Source organism: Ixodes scapularis, unplaced genomic scaffold (assembly GCF_016920785.2).
Source record: "Ixodes scapularis isolate PalLabHiFi unplaced genomic scaffold, ASM1692078v2 PGA_scaffold9__187_contigs__length_104089568, whole genome shotgun sequence".
Lineage (NCBI taxonomy): Eukaryota > Metazoa > Arthropoda > Arachnida > Ixodida > Ixodidae > Ixodes > Ixodes scapularis.
In genome coordinates this window covers 69833636-69855318 of record NW_024609884.1, presented here as the reverse complement: position 1 = coordinate 69855318, position 21683 = coordinate 69833636, and the positions used below count along the sequence as shown (strand labels likewise).

Sequence of the window (21683 nt, the reverse complement as noted above, 5' to 3'; positions counted from 1 at the left end):
CCTTAGGTACCTATCCACAGTAACTCTCTGAACCCTGCACACAAGTGACCTAACGTGACATGAAGCTCACCGGAAGCTGGACTTTTTGAGCACAGTGAACTGGCCGTTCTTGTCCGTGACGGGGTTGTCCGGAAACCGGATGAGCAGGTTGGAACCGCACAGCTCGTAGCCCTGCAGAGCCTCCATGGCTTTGCTCGGCGACAGCTTGTTGCCATAGTTGATGAAGGCACAGAACTTGTCACGCAGCAGCCGCATGCTCTGAATGTCCCCATACCTGCACCACCCCATCATTCAATTGAGGCCAGAGTGATAACAAACTGCTCGCTACTCAACGCCAAAGGACCTCTACACCGCCGCCGCCCCCCCCTCCCCCTTAAAGCAAGCTCCTCATTTAAAAACTCTTACATCCAAGGAGTCAACTACAAGCAGGAAAACCTAGCCATGGACGAGGAAAGTACCTGGATAATGTACATTTACCCGAATATTATCCCTGTGCAAATCACCCAACTGTCACCCCAGCACATTTTGCACTGCCCCACAACACACTTTGCTCTATTTGTGAACAATTACCCATTTTTTCCTCAAAGGAACTGTAAAGCGATTTTTGAATTTTCTTTGTAAAGTATAGATTTTAAATCCCTAAAACCTCCCTTTGTGACTCTTGAACATTTGTTACCACCTCTGAAATAGTTTTCTAATGAAAAAATTAAAAAAAAATTTTGTGTGTGGCTGTACTGTACCCTCAACTTACCAAATATGCAACGGCAAGCAGTCAGAAATCTCCGCAGCCGAAGAAATAACCATGCAAAATTTGTGGGGTAGTAGTTGTCCCAGCATTGCCTTCAAGCTGGTAGCGCTTTTAGCAATTTGATTTCCACGAACTGTATTTTTCATTTCACATAGTTTGCGGTCCTCGTAAAAACAAACGGGATTCTGCCTAAGAGTCAAAGCCTCCCAAACTCATGTCACTGCCGTATGCCTGACAGGAAAGGCCTACTTCAGATGGGCCAATTTCCCCAGAAATTTTAGGGTTGCCAGCGAGTTGTTCCCTAGATCCTCAAGCTGCAACACGAATTGCTGGGGTCATGTCCGGCTTGGAACAAGCGAGACTCTCCTACAATTCACCAACATTTGAAATGGAAGCAGCCAATCAGGTGGGCGATATTCTCATGTGAACCCCTTGGGAGGGTAATGATGATAACTGAACATGAGGCTAACTTGCTTCTTGTTTCCAATGGAGTGATTTTGCAACTAAATGGTTTCAGGGAGATAAGTTAGTCCTGCCATCACCATTTAAAATGTAAACACCTGTTATTAACACAAAACTTTGTATGTAAATAGTGCAATAAAATGAAAATTTTAATGATAATGATGACAAAACATGGCACTTCGAGTTTTAGCAGTTACTCTTTGTGAAGGCAGAAGGCCTGTGTTGCTAGTATTGCGAGATCAAAGGTGGAAAAATCGGCCAATCTGAAGCAGGCCTAAAACAAGAAAAACACAGAAATGTACCAACCATGCACTTTGTATGAAACATTCTAATCTCCCCACTAAGCAACCAACCCCGGACAACGAAGCATATGCTGACACTGCATTTCGCTAAAAAAAAAAAAAAAAAGAAAAAAAAAGATGCTTAAACAACACGCATGAAAAAAATAAGGAAGCAACTATTGACAGTGCAGCTATCACCAAGCTTTCCAGAAAAAAAACCTCAAAGTGGGACGGGGGACGTTAAGGCCCATATGTTAAGGCTTGTTCACACACCTTCGTACCCAGTTAAAAATGCCCATTGAAACCAATTGGAATTTTAGTTGGTGCCAGTTGCATCTAGTGGATTCCAATAGGTACTAAGGCAGCCAATTGGCTAGGCACACTGGAAAGTGCATTTCTAATTGGCTATCATAATTGAGTGCATTTTCCAATTGGTGAACCAATTGGAACTATAACTTCCAATTGGCTATCCCAAGTGGGCATATTTTCCAGCTGGTTGTCTCATTGGAACCATAGGTTTCAATTGGCTATTTCAATTAGGTGCATTTTCCAATTGGTTTACAATTAGAACCACACTTTTCAATTGGCTGCTCCAATTGGGTGCATTTCCCAATTGGAGCAATACACTTTCCAAATGGTACTGATGCAGCCAATTGGCTATTTGAGTTAGGTTGATATTTACCGAGCGGTTATAGGACTGCCATGCACTTGTCCTTCCTTGTGGAATGAAATGGCACTAAGTTTCAATATGACAGACGTTTCTTCAGGCACAGTAAAATGGTTCTACTACTTAAGCTTGGAATAAACACCATGTTTATAAACTATTCACAGGTATGAGATTTTCCGCTCGCATGTGGTGGTTCTATAGGCATCACGAAAGCACTTTCTTTTCTCTCCTCACATGCCAATTTTTTCCCGGACTTATAGCTTTGACTTTGCTCGCACATAAGGTGAATTGAAGTTATGGGCGTACCAACCAAACCCCCCCCCCCCCCCCCAACCCCCCAGTTGTCAGAGTTGGGGGAGGGGGGCAGGGCATGTTTTGCCCCCCCCCCTCCCCCCCCCAGAAACAGCCGCCACTGGGCAGGACAAACACTGGTCGGCGGTGCCCAAGGGATACTAAGGGCACCAAGGGGGGGGGGGGGGGGGGGGTTTGGTTTGCCCCCCCCCCCCTGCTTTGCCCCCACTCATAAGCCAGTTGGTATGCCACTGATTAAAGTTTATTTATGAATTAAAGTTATCCTGCAGCGTCCAAAGGGAATTATCGCAGTTGTTCGTTGGATGTCGAGCTGTCATCCGACTCAGAGCGCGAGAAGGGTTCAAATTCTGAATTTGAAGAGCCATCGCTCCAATCTCCGCTACTTCCGGAGCAGCCGGCACACGCAGCCATCTTGAAAGTTTTCGAGTGCACAGAGCGTCCAGTTTCGTAATTTCAAAAGCCCCTCCAAAACAAACACGACGGGAGATATGTGGTCGTAGTTTCCTACAAACCTACCAGAAGGCAGCACGTCCCCGCGAGCGCGCCCGTTCATGCAGATTCGGGAATTTTTGAATGAGCAGTTGCGGACGTACATGTACGTCAGCAACCATGCGGGACGCACCCGCACTCACGTACAGGTACGTCAGTGACCGTGATAGGGTTAACAGGGCTGGCCCCTGCCCGCCACTGGCGGCCAGCTGTAGCCGAGTCCTTCAGCAGGAAAAGAGCCTAATCATTGCGGAAAAGTTCTTGGAAGTCCTTATAGATGTACGAGTAAGGCCCCTCGATACATTTCCCAGCCGTTTGCGTGCCTTTTCAAGAGCCGAGGAGCTGATTCCCGTCATGATGCTGCTGCAAAATCAACATGGCGCCGATCTTCCCGCCCGCCTGGCCAACCTTAGCGGCACTTCTCGTGGAACTTTGCACTGCTCTCTGACTGTCAGCAGGTGTGCCGAACGCCTTCGCGAACCTACAGGCCTTTGAGGGATGTCCGGATAATGACCAGGCGATTACAAAGCGAAAAACTGGTGGCCAAGACCAACCACCTTTGTTACGGCCATGACCAGTGCCGGACGCTCATCCGCCTCCATTGGGTTAGATTTCCAGGCATCGGCCGCCGACCGAAACAGACTGACAACAGCTCATCTTGAACAGTACACGACAAGCGTTATTCTTTTATTTTTTTTTATGTGTTTTTAGTAGTTGGGTTTGTTTACATGTGCGTCCGGGCGACGTCCGTGTCCCAGAAGCTGTGCAACTAGATATCTCCGTTTCTGTTTCTTTTTTCACCGCACGTGTGAGCGTTGGGTAGAAAGTGCCAGTCTTTTGATCAGCGTAAAAGTGCATTCTGTAGTGATATGCAAATAATGTGTAAATATAAGGCCTTGTATAAAAAAAAAATGAAGAAAACCTGAGAAGACTGATGGGATATAGTTTATCGTTGTACCAATAGTACAAAATAAACCAGTTTCTAACTGTCAAAACACAAACGGTGTACAAATAAACCAGTTTCTAATCTCTGTGCAAAACACGAACGGTTAGTGTTCCAGTTGGGAAAAAGGACCAATTGGTATCCTTCCAATAAATAAATAAATAAAAACAACTGGTTTCAGGAAACTGGTACCAATTGAAAAGCCAATTGGTCTCAATGGGCATTTTTAGCTTGGTTTGACTCCGACCGACTGAGGCGAGACCGGTTTTTAAACCTCTTGCGATGGCTTACGTAAGCCGTCGCAAGAGGCTTCAAAACCGGTCTTGTCTCAGTTGGTCGGAGTGAAACACAAGTGTGTTAACGGGCCTTTATCCAACGAAAGTGGGTCGAAAGAATGGTAAAGAGATGGACCCTAAGCAGCCAGTCAGACACGGGAACGGCCCGCCACATGAGACATTGCAAACTTGAGGTCCAGGTTGGCAACCCCCAAGAGCATAGATTACACATCCCCTACCCCAACACATATTTTGGTAATCAGAGGCTTCTGCTTCTGCCCACCAGCACACGTAAAAGGCCTCATGATGCGCGTTACAAAAAGGGTCTTTCCCTAACAACAACTGAGAGGCGTGGACTCACTTGTGGAAAAGGTTGCGTAGCATTTTTTCCGTGACCTCTGGCCTGACGTTGCCCACCCAGATCGAGCAAAGGCCGTCCAGGTTGCCCGGGTTCATCTTGGTGTCCGCCTTGTAATTCCCATTACCACACAGGGCATCCACAGCACTCTGGATGTCCTCGCCGCCCATCGTGAGGGCCCAGTCTGCTTGTTCCTGGGTGAAGCCCATGCCCTGCAAGTACATATACTTCCTTCTGAGCTTTACGAGCCAAAAGAAGACAAGTAGAATCCAGTAGGAGTCGTGCCACGCTTTTTCCATCGCTTGCACAGAAACATGGCCATATCTGCACAAACAGGAGGAACCAGAACGATTTTAAAGACACCCAAATTGCATCTGAAAAATCAATTCATAATTTTAGCAATATTACTCCGAGCTTTTTAAGGGGGGACACTATCCACCAACACCAGAGTATTCCAAGAGAAAGTTTCATTTGTTTACACAGCACAGTTATGTTTTTCATAAATTATTTTCAGTCTATTGATGTTAAAGAAAAGGTAGATGTTTGAGCACCTTGAACACATTTTTCTCTGTTCCACTTTTTGGCATGAACTTACTTCACTTTAGGAAAACTATCATTTGGTAACAGGTCAAAAAGAAAGGCTCACTCATTGTTTCTCCTAACCGGAATTTAATGGGCAAGGCAACAAGTTTTTTTCTACAACATATAAGAGAAAAAATTTATTTTTCGGTGCGATGTTAGCATAAACTACATTACTTTTTGGAAACTGTTATCACAGTTGCACCCTCCAGGCATTTGCTGCGTATCTAATAAGAAAAATGTTGGGTATCACATTAGTTTCAAAACAATAATTTTCCTAAACAATGTCATTGTGTTTCGGATAAAAACTAATTTCTTTCAACACTGATGTACACAGGAGAAACTTTGCGCTGCATTCAGGCTCCAGTGATGCGATTGGCCGAAGCCGTTTTGGAGCACCTTTCGGAGAAGCCGAAACAGTGTTTTGGAGCAGTAAACGTGGCTTTTGGAGCAGCCAAAACAGAGTTTCGGAGCAGCAAAAGTAACTTTTAAAGCAGATTCTTAGAAAAAAAAAATTTTGTTTTAAGTGCTGGGCAAATGAAAAGCACTTTGCTCACCACAATAAACAAATTATGGTCAAGTTAGACCACCTGGGAGTCTTTCAACATGTTAACTGAAACGCCAAGGACATGACACATTTTGCAATGCTTCAGTTAAATGATACGTATATATGTTTACCCACTATAAATAAATAAGAACCAAACTGCACATATTAAAATTTATTTGAAAATGAGCTGCTTAGTAGTAAATATCACAGCATTAGGTTGACTAGTTATAGAAGAAATTGAAGCACTCTCCGACTGATGTAACACGTAACTACTGCAGTGCAATGCGAAATTGTACACAAGGGTGCATTACGACTAGCGGGTGCTTTTCGTTTTGTTTTTCGAAACTTTCTGCAAAGCTGCTGCAAGCCTTGCTTTGCCTTCGGCAAGTAATGAATGCCCACTTTCAATGTCTCCACAGAGACATTGAAACATCCCACAAGTGTACAGTGCTGTAGGCGTCGCCGAGCGATTCCGAAAAACCGCTTGCCACCGCTTTACTGGTTCCTGACGTGTCAGGTTTTCGTCAAAAGTAAGCAAATGTAAAGAAATGGATTGCAAGCGTCACGGCTGGTGCCTCTGTCGTGCAATCATGTTTGCATGCACGTGAGGGAAGCTTCGGCAGCTTGCAGTTGCGGGTCCATATCACAAGAGCGAATGACGTTTTAGCGAATAACGGGGGCGCACGTTAACATCTACCAAATTGTTTTTTTTTCAAATTCCCCGACTTTTCCAAGTTTTCCCTGACTATTTTAATTAAATTCCCTGACCCACACCCAGAAACGACTACCGACACCAAAACACAATATATTACAAATCAGGGGTCTCAAACACGTGGCCCGCGACTCGCTGAGATGAGGCCTGCAAGCAACCGGCTACGAGTTCGGTTGCAATGTCTCGAGCGCTAGAAATAGCATGCGCCATAGTGATCTCATCTCGTTGATTCATTTTCGCTCAAAAAGTAGCTCTGCTCTTTCAACATATTCCCATTGTTTATACTTATCTGCTTTCATTTGCCTTTTGTTTCGTTTTATGTTTTGCTTCCCAGGTTTATGTAATGTACAACAATTCCGCTACTAGGCTGCAAGCGCGAGCAATTCGTTGAAAGATGTATCTCGGCTGCGCAAACTCTCGATCAGCAGGAGCGACTGCTAAAGATAAAGCTACGAGCTCAGAATTCTCGGCTTCAAGAAATACCACCATTAAAAGACAAGTATTTGTTTAGAGCGTTGTAAGAAAAATCGTCAGGAAAGCAAGAACTGCAAATTAACTGACTGTTTTTTTAGAGGCATGTGGAGCTTGGTTAATTCCCGAGTGAATTGAGCAACGGGAACGACAGTGTACTTGTTCTCTTGTTCTATTAAAAAATGGAAGCACGTTGGCGGGGCAGTATAATTTTACTTCTTTTTATCACATCAGGTCAGGGCCCAAAGTAGACATATAAACAAATCAAATCTAAAGATGTCTCTAGCACAACTGGGAGTTTACAAAAAGCATAGAGCACGAGGTTTCTTCCCTTTAGAACCTTTTAAACCAGAGACGAGAGAGTGGGACTCGACTCAAGTCGCAATGGTTTAGCGCCGCAAGTTCCCTTTCACAGGTGCTTTACCATGTGCCTGCCATGCATTCTACAAGATGTCACCTCCTCCCAGGCAGGACCATCATCAGCAGTACTGCTTTGTCTCTATTCATATGGTATTGTTTCACCTGTCCACGACTACACCTAGGGTTAACTGCATACTTTCGCCATGTTACACTTGTTGAAACTGCAAGCTGAAACTTGCAGTTTCAGCAAGTGTAACATGGCGACGTGTTTGTCTATAAACTGATGACTGGCTGCAATGGTGCCGCCACTACGCGTGAGCGAAGTTTGTAGTTGATTCGGTTTAATAACTATTTGCACATGCCTACTAGTAATTTCCTCTATCAATCCTTGATTTGGTGGCCACCAGGGTAAGAAATGCAACTTGGCAGATTTAGACGATTTCAAATGCTTGTGCTGAGTGCTTTCGGTGCACGTGTTTGCTTTGAACTTCAGTGAGGGCTTCTGTGACAAACTAAAACTTAAAGCATGTAATTTATTTGATAAACATACCATTTATTTTGCAACAAGATCAAGCTAAGCCGGAACAGCTGTTGGTGTTCTATCAAACTTTATTTTTAAATTGGAGTTATAATGCTCGACGAATACCAATTTGACAGCAAAACATTCGATATAGTGGTCGCAAAGCATCCTAAAATATTTGCAGTCGAGCACTGCATACAAGGTTCAATTTCCCTACTTTCATGCATTTCCTCCAAAAACCTGCGTGTCCTGGTGTCAAGCAATGGCTGTCTGTGGTGCCCCCAAAGGCCCACCAATTAACGATCCAGCCTACTACAATAGAGATGAGTGGTCACAAAAAATCCGGATTCAAGAATAGAGCACTCAATGATCCTTACGTACAGTAGAACCTCGTTGATACGTTTTTCAGGGGACCGCGGAAAAAAAGCGTATCAACCGGGAAAGCGCAGCAACCGATAACGCACTTAAAGGCACTCTATATAAGATAGAAAGCAGCTCTTATGCAATGGTTTATTTTATGCACTTACCGAACTCTTTTGGACTCAGACACGTTCACAAAAACGCGTAATATCCACCTGCCGCTTCGAATTAATGGTATGCAGTAAAAGTCGTTTCTCCAGAAGCCGCAGTCCCCTCTCTCTCCGCGCAGTCATGAACGTTTACGTAGCGGCGCAAGGTGTCCAACGCAGCGATCGCGTCCGCAAACGTGGGTGCAGCGTAATCGTTGGTTTTTTGTTCGTCTTCTTCATCACTTTCTTCGTTGTCGGCAGTAGTGAGGTCGGCCACAATGTCCGCTATGCTCGATATCCGAACGATCAGCAATCTCTTGCGCCTTCTCTCGCAGAATGCCTCCGTCGATGTTGACACAAGATGCCCGGGCTTGTTTGAACCATACCAACAGGGCCTCCTCTAACTTTGCGTGTTTTGCCCCCCGAGCCTGTTTAAAGCCTGGTTGGTAGAAAGGAGCCTTCGCCTCGATCTCCTTTCGTCTCGCGACGACACTGTTTAAGTTGACGGCGCGAGTCCAAGCTCTCTTGCGACCTCAGACCTCTTCCGGCTGGGATTTCGATCCACCGTGCGAAGTATGTCAAACTTCTCTTTAAAAGAGAGTGCTTTTCTTTTTCGGGATGTCATGGCCGTCGTCAACGCGCACGCACTCAGAAACGGCACTGTTCACGCAGTCGAGCTGTCGAGCGGAACAGAAACTGCAAGTGCAGCGTCCCGGCGTGCGTGCGGCGCGTAAACAACTCGCGCCGGAGAGAGAGGACAGACGAAAAGAAAGAGCAAGAGAGAACGAGCGTTTCGCAGAGCTCAGCAAAGCCTAGTGAGGAGACCGGGAAAGAGGGTGAAAGTAGTAAAGGTAAAGGGAAGGGGGGCGCCCGCGTGCCGCGCGGCCGCGCGATCCGCGCTGCGTGGTTCGGCTGCGTGGCACCTTGGCGCACGGCGCGCCGAGGCGCCGCGATTCCGGCACTTTTGGACGTAACAACCGGGAAAGCAAACGTAACAGGCAGGAAACTAATACATGTATCTCTATGGAAGTAAAACGGGACCGGCGTTTTTGAACGCAACGGACAGGAAAACGTATCAACCAAGAACGTATCAACGAGGTTCTACTGTATTTTTGTAGCTTGACCCGACTGTCTTCTCCCATGCCAAACTTCCAAGCAATAGTACCGAAAATGTGCCCAATCTACAAACAAAATTCTTTTCCCAGGTCTTCCCCACATAGACATCATGGGCCAAAATATTAGAGCTCAAAACAACCCCCCCCCCCCCCCCCCCACTCCCTCCCTCCATAAAGAAACTGCAACACAAAATGTGATGCAGCGTCAAGCTAGACACAATCGCAGCGCCACCATTTCTGGTGCCACGACAACTTCGGCACCATAACTCTGGGAACAGGCCATACCAGAACAGAGAAGATGAAAGAGACGCGCCCTGCTGTGGCTTCCTAATGAACAGCTCTATTCATTAAACGCACCAAAGTGAAAAAAAAAAAAAAAGATGTTTACAACTCTCTGTAATGCTGTACTAAAGCGCAGCTCTTAAGGAGGAGAGGAGCGCATGCAGGAGAGGGTCACGTGTGACGTCAGACATGATGTCACGTTTGACGTAGCGTGGCCACTCGCGGGAATGCTGAAAGCCCGAAGCTTGCTCATTTAGCGCCTGCTAGGAGTGGAGCGTGTCGCTGGCATTGTTTGTTTGATCATGTGACGTGACCCAAGTGAGTAACTCCGATCTACTCGAGCAAGACGTTCAGCTGGCACTCGTGTCCACTCAGTGAAGAAACGAACACTGCGTCGGCTGGCACTCGCATTTTCTTCTTCTGTTTTAAGAGCGCAAAACCAGAAATGGTTTGGTGCCAGTCATATAATGCATTCTGTGCTAACAACACACCATTGGTCTAGAGGAATCAACAGCAGCATATGCCCATTTGCATGCCTACCATCAGTTCATAGATGTGCACGTTATGTAGCTCGGTGAAAGCCTCGTGGCACTCTGGGTCGATGCTGAGCACGGTCTTGAACGACTCAGCGGCCTCGCGGTACTTCTGGAGTCCCAGCTGGGCCTTGCCCCGGCGAAAGTACCCCTTGGCCAGGGTGGGCTGCAGGCTCACAGCCTTCTCGGCATCGTACAGGGCCCTGCAGCCAGACGTGTGGCATTGTCATCCACAATAGGAAGTTCTCCACCCACACCTCTGGGTGCATATTTTATCCAAATTTCTCTTGGAGGGGGAGGGAGAGGGGGAGGCAATAAAAAGCCAGATGATGTTTTAGTAATGTATATCTACTGTGGCCACCTTCCAATGGTAAGTTTCAAGTTGGCGATTGTAGGCAAAAAGATAACAGATCCGCCGAGCAATGCAAAAAAAAATCCAGTCAGGAAAGAATTCAACAAAACAAAAAACACCCCCTTCAGTGTTGAAATGATGGAAATTAGAAAAATCTAGAAAGCAGGCAGGGCAAACGAAGTCAAATGCTATATTCTCAGTGCTCGATTGATTGGTCCAGTCTGTTTTTTACTGATGCCTGCAGTCGGCCTCGGGAATGAATGAAGGAGAAGGAAGGAAGCGAAAAATAGCCCCAGCTTACTTGTCATATCTCTCCAAGATGCAGTAGCAGAAAGACCGATTGCCATAGGAACTGAAAAAAAGAAGAAGAAAGTTGGCAGCGGAGTTTATTGCGGCACAGAACGGACATTGCAGTGAGACGCACGTGTGATCGTCTGGACACAGTTTGATGGCCTGGCTAAACATGCTAATGGCATCCTTGTAGCGGGAGAGGTGACACAGCTCAAATCCCTCCTCTGAAAAAAAAGACAACACATGTATAGGACTACAGGCATATAGTATTTAGTAAGCAACATCTGTGAAGAATCCAAAGAAACAAAGCTCCTAATACGCCCCCAAAACATCGAAAGTACAATGTACTTTCGACGTTTTGGTGGCATATTAGGAGCTTTGTTTCTTAGGATTCTTTATTTTTTATTTCTAAAATAATAATGACAAGCAGTTTAATTTAACCGAAAAAAATGTCATGGGAAATGCTTGGGTTTTTGCCAAAAGGCTGAGCAGGTGAGATCAGAAGTACTGAGATTCAGAAGGAAATGTACCTTGCTCAGGCAGTTGTAGCAGGACGAATATGTAGCTTGCAAGTGTTGCCATTGCTAGGTGCTGACGGTTATTTCTACTTATGTACTGGTTTCTTCGAACTACCACTTCTGTGGTGTGAAACAAACACAGCGAGCCGAACACTCGCAGTGCATAAAATACTGGCATGGCCACAATTGACGTCACGTGCAAGCTATGTATATTATTTCTGTGACCATTTTGAACTCAAACTCTCAATAAGCTGAGACCGGCCATTTGAGTTTGTCTAATGAGCGGCGAACAACCAACAAACTTTGTCTCGCAGCATGCCCGCTTCGTGTGCAGAGTAACAGCTGCATGAAGATATGCATGATGCTGCGCAAAGCATTTTTTCTTCATAAAGACAAGCCGTAACAAAAATCGGCATCTCCTCGATTCTCTGCTTCTTTCCAGGATCATGTTCTTTTGTTTATTCCGAGATGCATATGTCTCAATCACAGATTCGTTTAGAGCAACACTTCAGACAAGTCTAGGAGATGTTTCTCGGTGCCACCCTCTGAAATTAGCTGGCCTCCAAATTCTGCAGCTGCCAATTGGCAAGTTTGCTCCTGCATGTGCATCCGTGTGCACTCATCCTTTTATAACCTTCGTATCATTTGTGCTTCGTTTCAACATTATTCGGTACAGTAACAATGGCTTTGTTTGCTAATGCTCGGTCGCTCGACTCTGGTCCAGCATAGTACAAGCAAGACAGGAAACACATGCAGGAATGCGACTCTGGTCCAGCATAGTACAAGCAAGACAGGAAACACATGCAGGAATGAAGAGCCGAGGGAACCTGTTCCAATAGCAACTGAGGCAACGGACAGTGTGAATAGCTGGAATCATTTCTGTCATCTATGGATGAAATGCTGACAAAGCATATCGTGCATTTTGAGCATATCAGGTCAGTTTCAGTAAAAACCACACAGCGGCTCGAGAGAAAAAAAAAAAGACAGAGTTCTACAAGTTTTCCCTGTCACCGCAATTTCCATGCTATACTTCGTTTCAGTTTAAGTTTTAAGTCCAGACGCAGCCGACACCACAAGGTAATGGGACCAATCAAGCAGCGTCAAAAGTGCAAGTCACTGGGCCTTTCCATTTTATGATTGGCGCGATGATAGACCACATACAAAAACATGAGGAAACAAATGATGGTGCGCTTTTGACATCGTCCGATTGGTCCTATCAGCTCGTAGCGTCGGCTGCATCTGGACTTGAGGTGACTCAAACTATAGTACTGCTGTTGCACATCGCATAGCCAAACTTCTTGCATTTGTAAAGAATGGCACACAACAGAATCTCGTTAGATTTTCCAACAAACTGCGAAACAAAAATACGACCCGGGTAAATGTAACAACCAATCACACTATGCTGGCTAATAGATGTGGGAAGAAATGCTTGTGCAATTTATTTTGCATGCAACTCGGCAGTCTTGAAACACCCACACTCATAAAAAAAAAAAGTTTTTTCTAACGAGACAAGACTCTTTGCAGGCTGCCACAACCACTTTCCCGTTTGAGCAACTGCTTCTCAAGCGTGTCACTTTGTCGACTCTTTCCAAGTGGTACTGGTCAAAGAGTGCATGAACGTATCCACCCACTTCCACCCGGGTCTAGATCTAGGGACTGCAGTACGACAAGCATGTTCTCGACCGAGCTCTAACTTCCCTCCTGTGATGCCAACATCAAAGCGGAACTGACGGCACCACACAGAAACGGCGCCATGTCGTGCACGATGACTCAATTTCTCACGTTTGATATTTTCCACTCAAGCCTATCACCGAAGCAGCTCGTACAATAAATATTTCTGCCGGTCCAGCTAAATTAGTTATAAAGGTGTCAGACTGTGTGTCGTACGTCGGGTCGGTTAGATTCACGCAGTCTCATTAAAACAGTACAATAGTTACTCTGGAATCCAATCTCTGTCACCGACAGATACCCCAACCTGTGCGCCCTCCTGCCATGGCACCAGAACATTATTAGTAATAGAGCACCAGGCATGACAGCTCCGTATTTTACAGCACAAGGTCAAACCTACCGGCCAGTTTCCTGCTCTGCGCTACAGCATCCTCTCGCACTTTCACAGATTTCTTGGGAACTGCTCCACTAGCCTTTGCAGCCTTCCGGGCAAGGGACATCACCACAAAGGCACTGTTGAGATCCAAGTCCTCAAAAACAAAGGAGAAAAAAAAAAAAAGAAAAAAAAAGAAAAAAAGTCATCATTGCATTTTGTGTTTGTTTAGACAGTGGGAAATTAGACCCAGTGGGCATCTGCCATCTTCGCTGTAGATGAGAAATTTAGCCATTGCATTACCACTGCTAGTCTGGGGGCCGTGCATCAGGCAGTGGTGATACACGACTGCAAGCTGGTACGATGCTCAACCAGATTGAAATGAACAAGGGTGGAATTCCCCTTGTAGACTGCCCCCAAATTGATAAAAGAAAAAAACTGAGGGTTTTCATGACATGCAGACTTTTTCATGTAGCTAGAATTTATACAATTTCATCCTTGTAAGAGAAAAGACGCATTACTGCATGCCATGACAAGGAGGAGCATCCTTCTGAAGTGGTGTTTAGAGTAGCAGCTTCTTTTTAATATCACCAATAATGTTTTACAGTTGTTGACTTTAACACTTTGCAGTTTTCGTAAAAGTATTTCCCTCTCCAATCACTGTCTTGACTGAAGAGTTTGCAAGGCTGTTAAAATAAAATTTTCACGGTTTTTCAACAGCCTGTGAGAACATTGTCTTGGCACCCCCAAAACGGTAGAAAAGAAAGAACTACAAAAAGTGTGCGAACGCCCGAACAGGTACAGCTCACGCAACCGAGGGACCCATTATAGCGTGTATTACCTCTTCTTCCACTTCTGTCTTTTCATCTTCCAGGTCACTAGAGCTTCCCGACCTAAGCGAAAACAGAAAGTTCATATGTCAGCAACAGTAAATAAAAGCAAAAAAAAACAACTTTTTTAAATATAATTTAAATCTGATTTATTAGATTTAAATCAGTGTAGCTAAAAATTTGTGACGTGGAAGATTTGGCTGACCAAACCGTCCGATCACTGATAACGAAGAAGAATTACTGCAAATTTAGAACACATTTAATTAACGTTTCTCTAGAACAAAAACAGCTAGATTTTTTCTAAAGGTAGAAACAAAGCTCAATTATCCAATATGCTCAGAAAAGCAACGCGTTTCGCTCGTTTTCAGAGTCACATACACCTTTCTTACTTGATGATCCTTTTTTTTAGAGACAAAACAAATGCACATAGGATGCATCCAATGATAGACAAATGTTAAATAAAAAATATTTTCCGAATTATTTTTATGGGAAAAGTTTGTTTCAAATCATCATAGTAAAACTAGTTTGATGTAGATCGCAATTTAAATCATCTTAATTTTTATTCTCCACCCTGCAGTGAATCAAAACCTTGGTAAGGAAGGCAATGTAACAGGGAAGAGAGCTGGCTTTTCCACAGTCTCAAGGAACAAAAATAATTTCGAAGATAGCAGGCATCATACTACGCAGGCTCTCGATATACAGTCTAGCCCGGTTATAACGAACCCGTTTATAGCGAAATAGCGGTTATAACGAAGGGATATGGATTTCCCATTCCCATTTCTGCATTTTTAATGCAATTTGGGTTCAGTTATAACGAAGTAAATAAAACAGCCTCAGGGGGTAATACGAAGACAAATTTCGTGCCGAGCAGATAAAATACCTAGCAATCACAATAATTTACGACCTTTTTTTTTTGCAAATTTTGAGTAAAAAACTAGTCAAAATTCGGCTAACAGCAGCCTCCGCAGCGTCGTCTGCTCTCTCTATCGCGTAGCTCCTATAAGATTGCTTCACCGCACCACCTCATGCGCCGCCGTGGCCTTGAAACTTTTCAAAACAAACAAGAAAGAAAAAAAAAAAAAATTTCCGACGACAGCACTTTCATGCGGCCAATCGTCGTTGTCTCTCTCTCTCTCCCTTTGCTGTCACGTGACGGGTACAGTCGCTGGAGCCGCCCGTTTAACTCGGAGTCGGCTGGGGTAGCTAACGCACAGTAGCGTCGTTCGTGTACTCGAGAGTGACACTCGTAACTCTCGCGCAAGGTGCAGGCGTCGTGCAATGCCAGCTCCAGAGTCGCATCGCTTGGAGTTTCGAACACACCGCGACACGGGCAAGGGGGCGCCGAGGCGCTCGTCGTTATCACAGTTATCATTCTTCTTCGTTCTCTGCTTTTCATATCGTACTGACCGCTTCGCTGCTTCTGCCATCCTGACTTCCCCCCGACAACTTTTGGACAACGGACTTACACTAGTGTTAGAATTCCACGGAAAAGACTCTGACTGCCCCTTGATTCTTCTGAATCACCGCTTTGTCGATCATGTCGAGTTCCGCGAGCCCCGGGACGTCGGCCGGAAAAAGGAAAGTGCTGTCCCTGAAGCTGAAGCGCGCCATTTTGGATGACGTCCGTAGGAACGTCAAGAAGACCGATATTGCGCGAAAGTATGATATCGCGCAGTCTACTTTGTCGACGATTATCAAGAAGGCCGGCAAGATCGACGCCGTTCTGGATGGCGACGTTGGTGGCGGTGACCGAAAATGAATCCGAGGTGCCACCTACCCCGACATAGAAGCGGCGCTTTACAAGTGGTTCGTGGATGCCCGCGCGAAGAACATCCCGCTGAGTGGACCACTCATGCTACAAAAAGCAAGGGATTTGGGCTTCGTTCTCCACTACGACGACTTCCAGCCAGGAACTGGATGGCTGCAGCGGTTCAAAGACAGGCACGACATAACGTGCAAGAACATTGTCGGTGAGGCCGCGTCTGTTGACGATCCGTCACTCCAGAAGTGGATGGAAAAGAACCTGGACCGCATCCTTGCAACGTACACCGACAAGGATATCTATAACGCCGATGAAACCGGATTGTTTTTTCAGCTGCTACCAGCGAAAACACTGGCGGCCAAGACTGACAAGTGTGTGGGAGGCAAGAATAGCAAGAACCGCATTACGGTGCTCGTTTGTTCGAACATGGACGGCTCGGACAAGCGCGATCTGCTGATCATAGGAAAGGCGAAGAAGCCACGGGGCTTCGCTAAGGTGCTGTCCATGCCGGTAGCGTACCGTGATAACAAGAAGGCCTGGATGACGCGAGACATCTTCACAAAGTGGCTCACCGACTTCGACAAGGCGATGGACAAAAAGAAGCGCAACGTGCTGCTTCTGTTGGACAACTGCAGCGCTCATCACGTGAATGCTCATCTGAGTGCTGTCGAGGTGCTGTTCCTGCCCCCGAACACGACCGCAAAGCTACAGCCGATGGACCAAGGGGTCATTGCAAACTTCAAAGTCCTCTACCGGCGCCGAGCGATCAAGCGCCTGCTGATTGACATCCGCACCGCCGTTGACCCAGCCAGCCTGAAGGTCCCATTGGAGAAGGCCATATTCTTTGCGAGCGGAGCCTGGAGGGACATTAAGCCACAGACCATCCTCCACTGCTTCCAGAAAGGTGGCTTTTCGAGGAGCAGCAGTGCTGACGAGAGTCCTGCCGGAAACGGAGCAGCAGCCGCTGATGGTGACGCAGCAGCGACATGCTTGGGGCGGCTCTGGGAAACGGCAAGCAAGGTCGACCTCGTGCCTCCCGGCGTGGATCACATAGACTTTGCCTTTGCCGACGACGACATCGTCGCTACGGAGGACGTGTCCACCGAGGACCTTGCCAAGAGTGTCGTGGACGAAAGTGCCGATGACACTGCCTCCGACGACGATTGTGACGACGGTCGCATTTCGCAGCCAGTGACCTCGAGAGCAGCCGTTGCTGCGGTTGACGTGCTTCGAATGTACTTCGGAGGTTCCGATCCGAGCTTTGATCTGCAGTTTGACAAGTTTGAGGCCGCGATCGTTAAACGCTCGCTCGCGAACAGCGTGCAGGGAACCCTAGATGGCTTCTTGCAGAAGGAATAAACACGTTCCCCCAGGTGAATTTTTTTTTTTTTTTTCTTTAGTTTGGACATAACGAAATAGTGGATATAGCGAAGTGATTTTCAATTCCCGCCGACTTCGTTATAAACGGGCTAGACTGTATACCAAAAAAACCCCAATAAATATGTATGCCAATAATTATTTTGATGACGAACCAGTGGCAAAACATGGGCCGCAGAAAAAATTCTAGAGTGTTTGGAGTTCACATTAATTTTCTTCTCAGAATTTTGAATGATGTGCCAGCAGAAATAAAAGCAAGCCCAAGCACATTATACCAATTTCAGGAATTTTGGAGGAAGTTGTTCTGAAGTAGTCACTAACAGAATGAGAACTCGGAGTTTTCTGAATGCTCAGACTTTTGGATGCACACCATGCCTTGCGCTGTACTTTGGCTGAACGCACACACTCGAGGCAGGCACATATCCAGTGTGAGGGGGCATGGGGCCCGAGTGACAGGTGACAAGTGACAGGCGTGAACATCACGTTTTGTCATTGATATGTCTGCTGTAATGCTAGGAGCACAGCGCCTTGGACGCCTCACCAGTGACAGATGCCATCTTGTTTCGAAAGCCACCAACGTCACATCAGCGTCGCATTGCGATTGGTTCGTAAAAGTGATTGGGGTAAAGCGGTCCCGATGCTGTTGGCAAAAGCGCTCTCCAACCGCTCGACCCCAGCTGCTTTGCGGTCGAGAATGCGCGGATCCGCTTCCAGTGTGAACGCGCCATATGGGAGGGAGCACTCACCCCTTCTTGTCGTCGTCTTTGTCTTCATGCCCAGCATTCTGCTGCTTTTGTCTCTGTTTGCGGCGCTGTAAAAAGACATGTTGCACAAAATGAACGAAATACCCTTAACTTTGAAACAGTGACACCGCCCCCAACCTCCTTTCATGAGGATGATTAAACAGCTAGTTAAAAAAGATGCAGAAAATAATTATTGGCTACTATCACAATACAAGGAGCTCGTAGCTACCTTAACTCGTTAAGTGAGAAGTTTTCTGGGCGCACGACCATGCGTTTGTGGAGATTTTTCCACTGAAAACACATTTATTTTCGCACAAAATTTTTTATTTGGCTCATTTAATATAAAAGGAATACCAGATTGCATCCTGTGCTAAAGTAGCACAGGATGGAAACTGGTAGGTCATGGTTCCTCCTTTAGGTCCGAAATATAGGACAAGTCAGAATTATCGGCGTCCGAAAAAACGGTTGGAGACTGTATAACAAACTTATCACGGAAGTCTGTTGTACACGGTTACTGCTATATCAAACGACTTGATATATTGAACGAATCATAGCGCCCCGTGCCGTTCGTTATAAACGGGTTTCACTGTACTGTAGAATTATTATTTTAGTTCTTGACCACAGAGTAACAAATTACTGGTGCACACTGTGCCGAAGTTAACAGACATTCGGGCTCATAGTAAAATGCAGTTCCAGCATGCTTAAGAAGTGTAGATTTAAATGTTTGATGAAAAATGGACATGCTGTCTAATACACTCTTGGCATAAGAAAATGATTTCAGGAATTAAAGGCAGGGCTAATAGCGCCACAGCCCTTAGATTCTCCCTAATTTGGAAGTTCCGCTGTCTTCTGCTTTAGGAAATCTCTCTGCCCTCGTTGATCATAGTAGGAGGCAAACAATCTTTCAAGAAATTAAATACTCCCAATAAGAAAACTTATCAGCTCGTTTTTAATACTTTATAGCGATTCGAAGGCATTTTGTTTGCTCGTTTAGACGGAAGGCATTTCAACTACTTGAGTTACAACAAATGACACAGTCAGTCCTCCAATCTTGCTAACATTGTTTACACGGTCGAACTGCTAAGCCTCACTTTCACCATGCAGCAGAGTCCAGTAGCAGCATGTAGTGCATGTCTGCAACTTTGAGTGTGTTTTGGAAAATGGTGGCGTAGATGTCGGCTATACACTCCATGTGGGAACTTTAAGGGGACCACTGATCTCTATGTCTGTTTGCTGGATCACGTTTGACGAGCTCCGCCTATGGACGGGAATGCGGTCACGGTCGGCCATCTTTTTGGTAGAGTTATATTATCTCTAGCCATCATAGTAATATGGCGGACAGCGCAATGGCGGCAGGCTGCCATAAAGTAAGCGTGGTTCTAGTACACTGTACCGTGGGTGATATTTCATGCTTGATTGAAGTTGTTCGACAAATCAGATTCTTGAAACTCGGCGTGAACCCCATCCTTGAGGACCCGGCGGAAGTTCTACAAAAGCGCAGCACCGGGGGAAAGCAGCGCAGCTCGCATCGAAAGAAGCATAAAAAGCACATGCGACTACAAAGCCTCGTTTCCATAGGAGCTAAGCCTTTTTCTTTCTTTACTTTTTCCTCAGGTAAGTTCCCTCTTTGCCAATTTTGCAAAAAAAATGCACCATCTGTGGGCAACGCTGCACAAAGTCGTAGTGCGATAGGTTAAGAAACCGAATTTTCCGGTCGATTTAAAGAGCCTGGCGTCTCCTTGTATCACCCTGTAGTTCATCAATCTAAAGGTGTCTGTTGTCTACCATTAACCCCGCGAGTTCCACGTCTTTGGCCGGGAAACATCTGCCTCCTCGCTGCAAAGTTCCTGAAGTGCTTTATAACTGTTCCAAGAAACGCATACGACAAGTTTTTCCATCGTGCATATAGCTTTTCAAGCTTTGAGGTGCACGTTTCTGTCGTGAAGTGACGGCCGATTCAACATGGCTGCCATCTTCCCGCCACTGGCGTGCCAGCTGTAGCCGAGTCTTTCAGCAGGAAACTACCCTAACCATCACCAAAAAGTTCTTGGAAGTCTTCATGAATGTGCGAGTAAGGCGCACGGTACGTTTCGCGGCCGTTTGCATGCCTTTTCAAGAGCCGAGGAGCTGATTACCATCATGATGCGGCTGCAAAATCTACATGGCGCCGATCTTCCCGCCTGCCTGGCCAGCCTTAGCGGAACCTCTCGTGTAACTTTGCGATGCCTTCTGACAGTCGGGCAGCTGCGCCGGATGCCTTCGCGAATCTACAGGCATTTGCGGGATGTCCGGATTATGACCAGGCGGTTACAAGGTGAAAAACTGGTGGCCGAGACCGACCACCTTTGTTTGTGGCCATCGCCAGTGCCGCCTCCATCGGGTTAGATCGTTCGATTTCCAGGCATCGGGCCGCCGACCGAAACAGACTGGCGACAGCTCATCTTCAACAACACATAACAAGGTTTTTTTTTTTTTTTTTTTTTCTTGAACAGCGTTTTTTTAGTAGTCGAGCTTGTTTTTAATGTTAGTTTACATGTGCGCCCGGGTCCCAGAAGTTGTGCAAGTGGAAACTATTTTTATCTCCGATCCCTCTGTTCCTTCTTTTTTAGTGCTGATAGAAAGTATGTTTTCGTTGAGTGTAAAAGTGCAATCGTTAGTAATACGAGACTAATGTTATGCAAATAGGTACCAAGGCCTTTTAAAGAAGCAAACAAAAAAAAAAAAACCTGAGAAGGCTGATGAGATATGTAGTTTACCATTGTACCGATAGTACAAAATAAACCAGTTTCTAATTGGAATCTGTGAAGTACTCAATGCGTTTTCCAGTTCTATTTTGTGCATTTGCTGTGGACAACTTTTCATGGATATACGTTTCGTCGACAGTAACATTTTGACACTCGTCATGCATTGCACGCTGTATGCACATTTTGTCACGTGTGTATCACTGAGGTTCCAGTTGCAAAAATACCAATTGGTATATGCCATTTGGGGAGCTCCAAAACACAACTGCTTGTGGTTCCAATGGGAACCACAACGGGACCCAGAAGCATAATCTAGCGTTATAGTGCAACCAGCTGCAACTGGCATCCAACTGGGACCAAACTGGTCCCAGTCTAACTGGGATCCAACTGGGACCAGTTGCAACTGGAACCCAACTGGTCCTAGTTTAACTGGGACCCAACTGGGACCAGTTGCAACTGGGAATTGTTCCTTAAACTAGTTGAACTGGGACAGGTTGGATCCCAGTTAGAAATTTTCACCTGGGTTGCGAGAATGTGGTTCCAACTTCTAACGATGAAGTACTAAAAGGAATCTTTTGCTTATTTGTTTTCAACTGGCTGACGTCCGGATCCCGGGCCTCAGAGCCTCAGGCAATCTGACGCTTAACGACTCGACCTCACCTCGGCCAACTTGCTTAACCGCTTATACTTGAAGAATAACAATCCAGTCGCAGGTTGTGTAGCGCTTGGAATCCGACCCCCGAGTTTTTTCGTGCGCTTCCGACTCGGGAGACACAAGAAGAATAAACAGAACAAAGGATTGCAAGGCCGACAAAGCTAAACACGCTCATTGTTGCCAATCAAGTCGATAAAAACCGAAACCAAG

At 45.9% G+C, this 21683-nt stretch overlaps 1 protein-coding gene across 1 annotated transcript in view; it reads right to left on the bottom strand.

Moving 5' to 3' along the window:
• LOC8026853 overlaps positions 1-21683 on the bottom strand; it is a 65817-nt gene that overhangs the window by 21682 nt on the left and 22452 nt on the right. The window contains exons 6-13 of the mRNA XM_029980455.4: positions 18081-18145; positions 14207-14258; positions 13393-13522; positions 10940-11030; positions 10817-10867; positions 10171-10366; positions 4539-4747; positions 71-274 (exon numbers count right to left, since the gene is read on the bottom strand). Of these exons, the coding sequence (XP_029836315.1) occupies positions 71-274; positions 4539-4747; positions 10171-10366; positions 10817-10867; positions 10940-11030; positions 13393-13522; positions 14207-14258; positions 18081-18145 (998 nt within the window). The remainder of the gene's footprint in view (positions 1-70; positions 275-4538; positions 4748-10170; positions 10367-10816; positions 10868-10939; positions 11031-13392; positions 13523-14206; positions 14259-18080; positions 18146-21683) is intronic.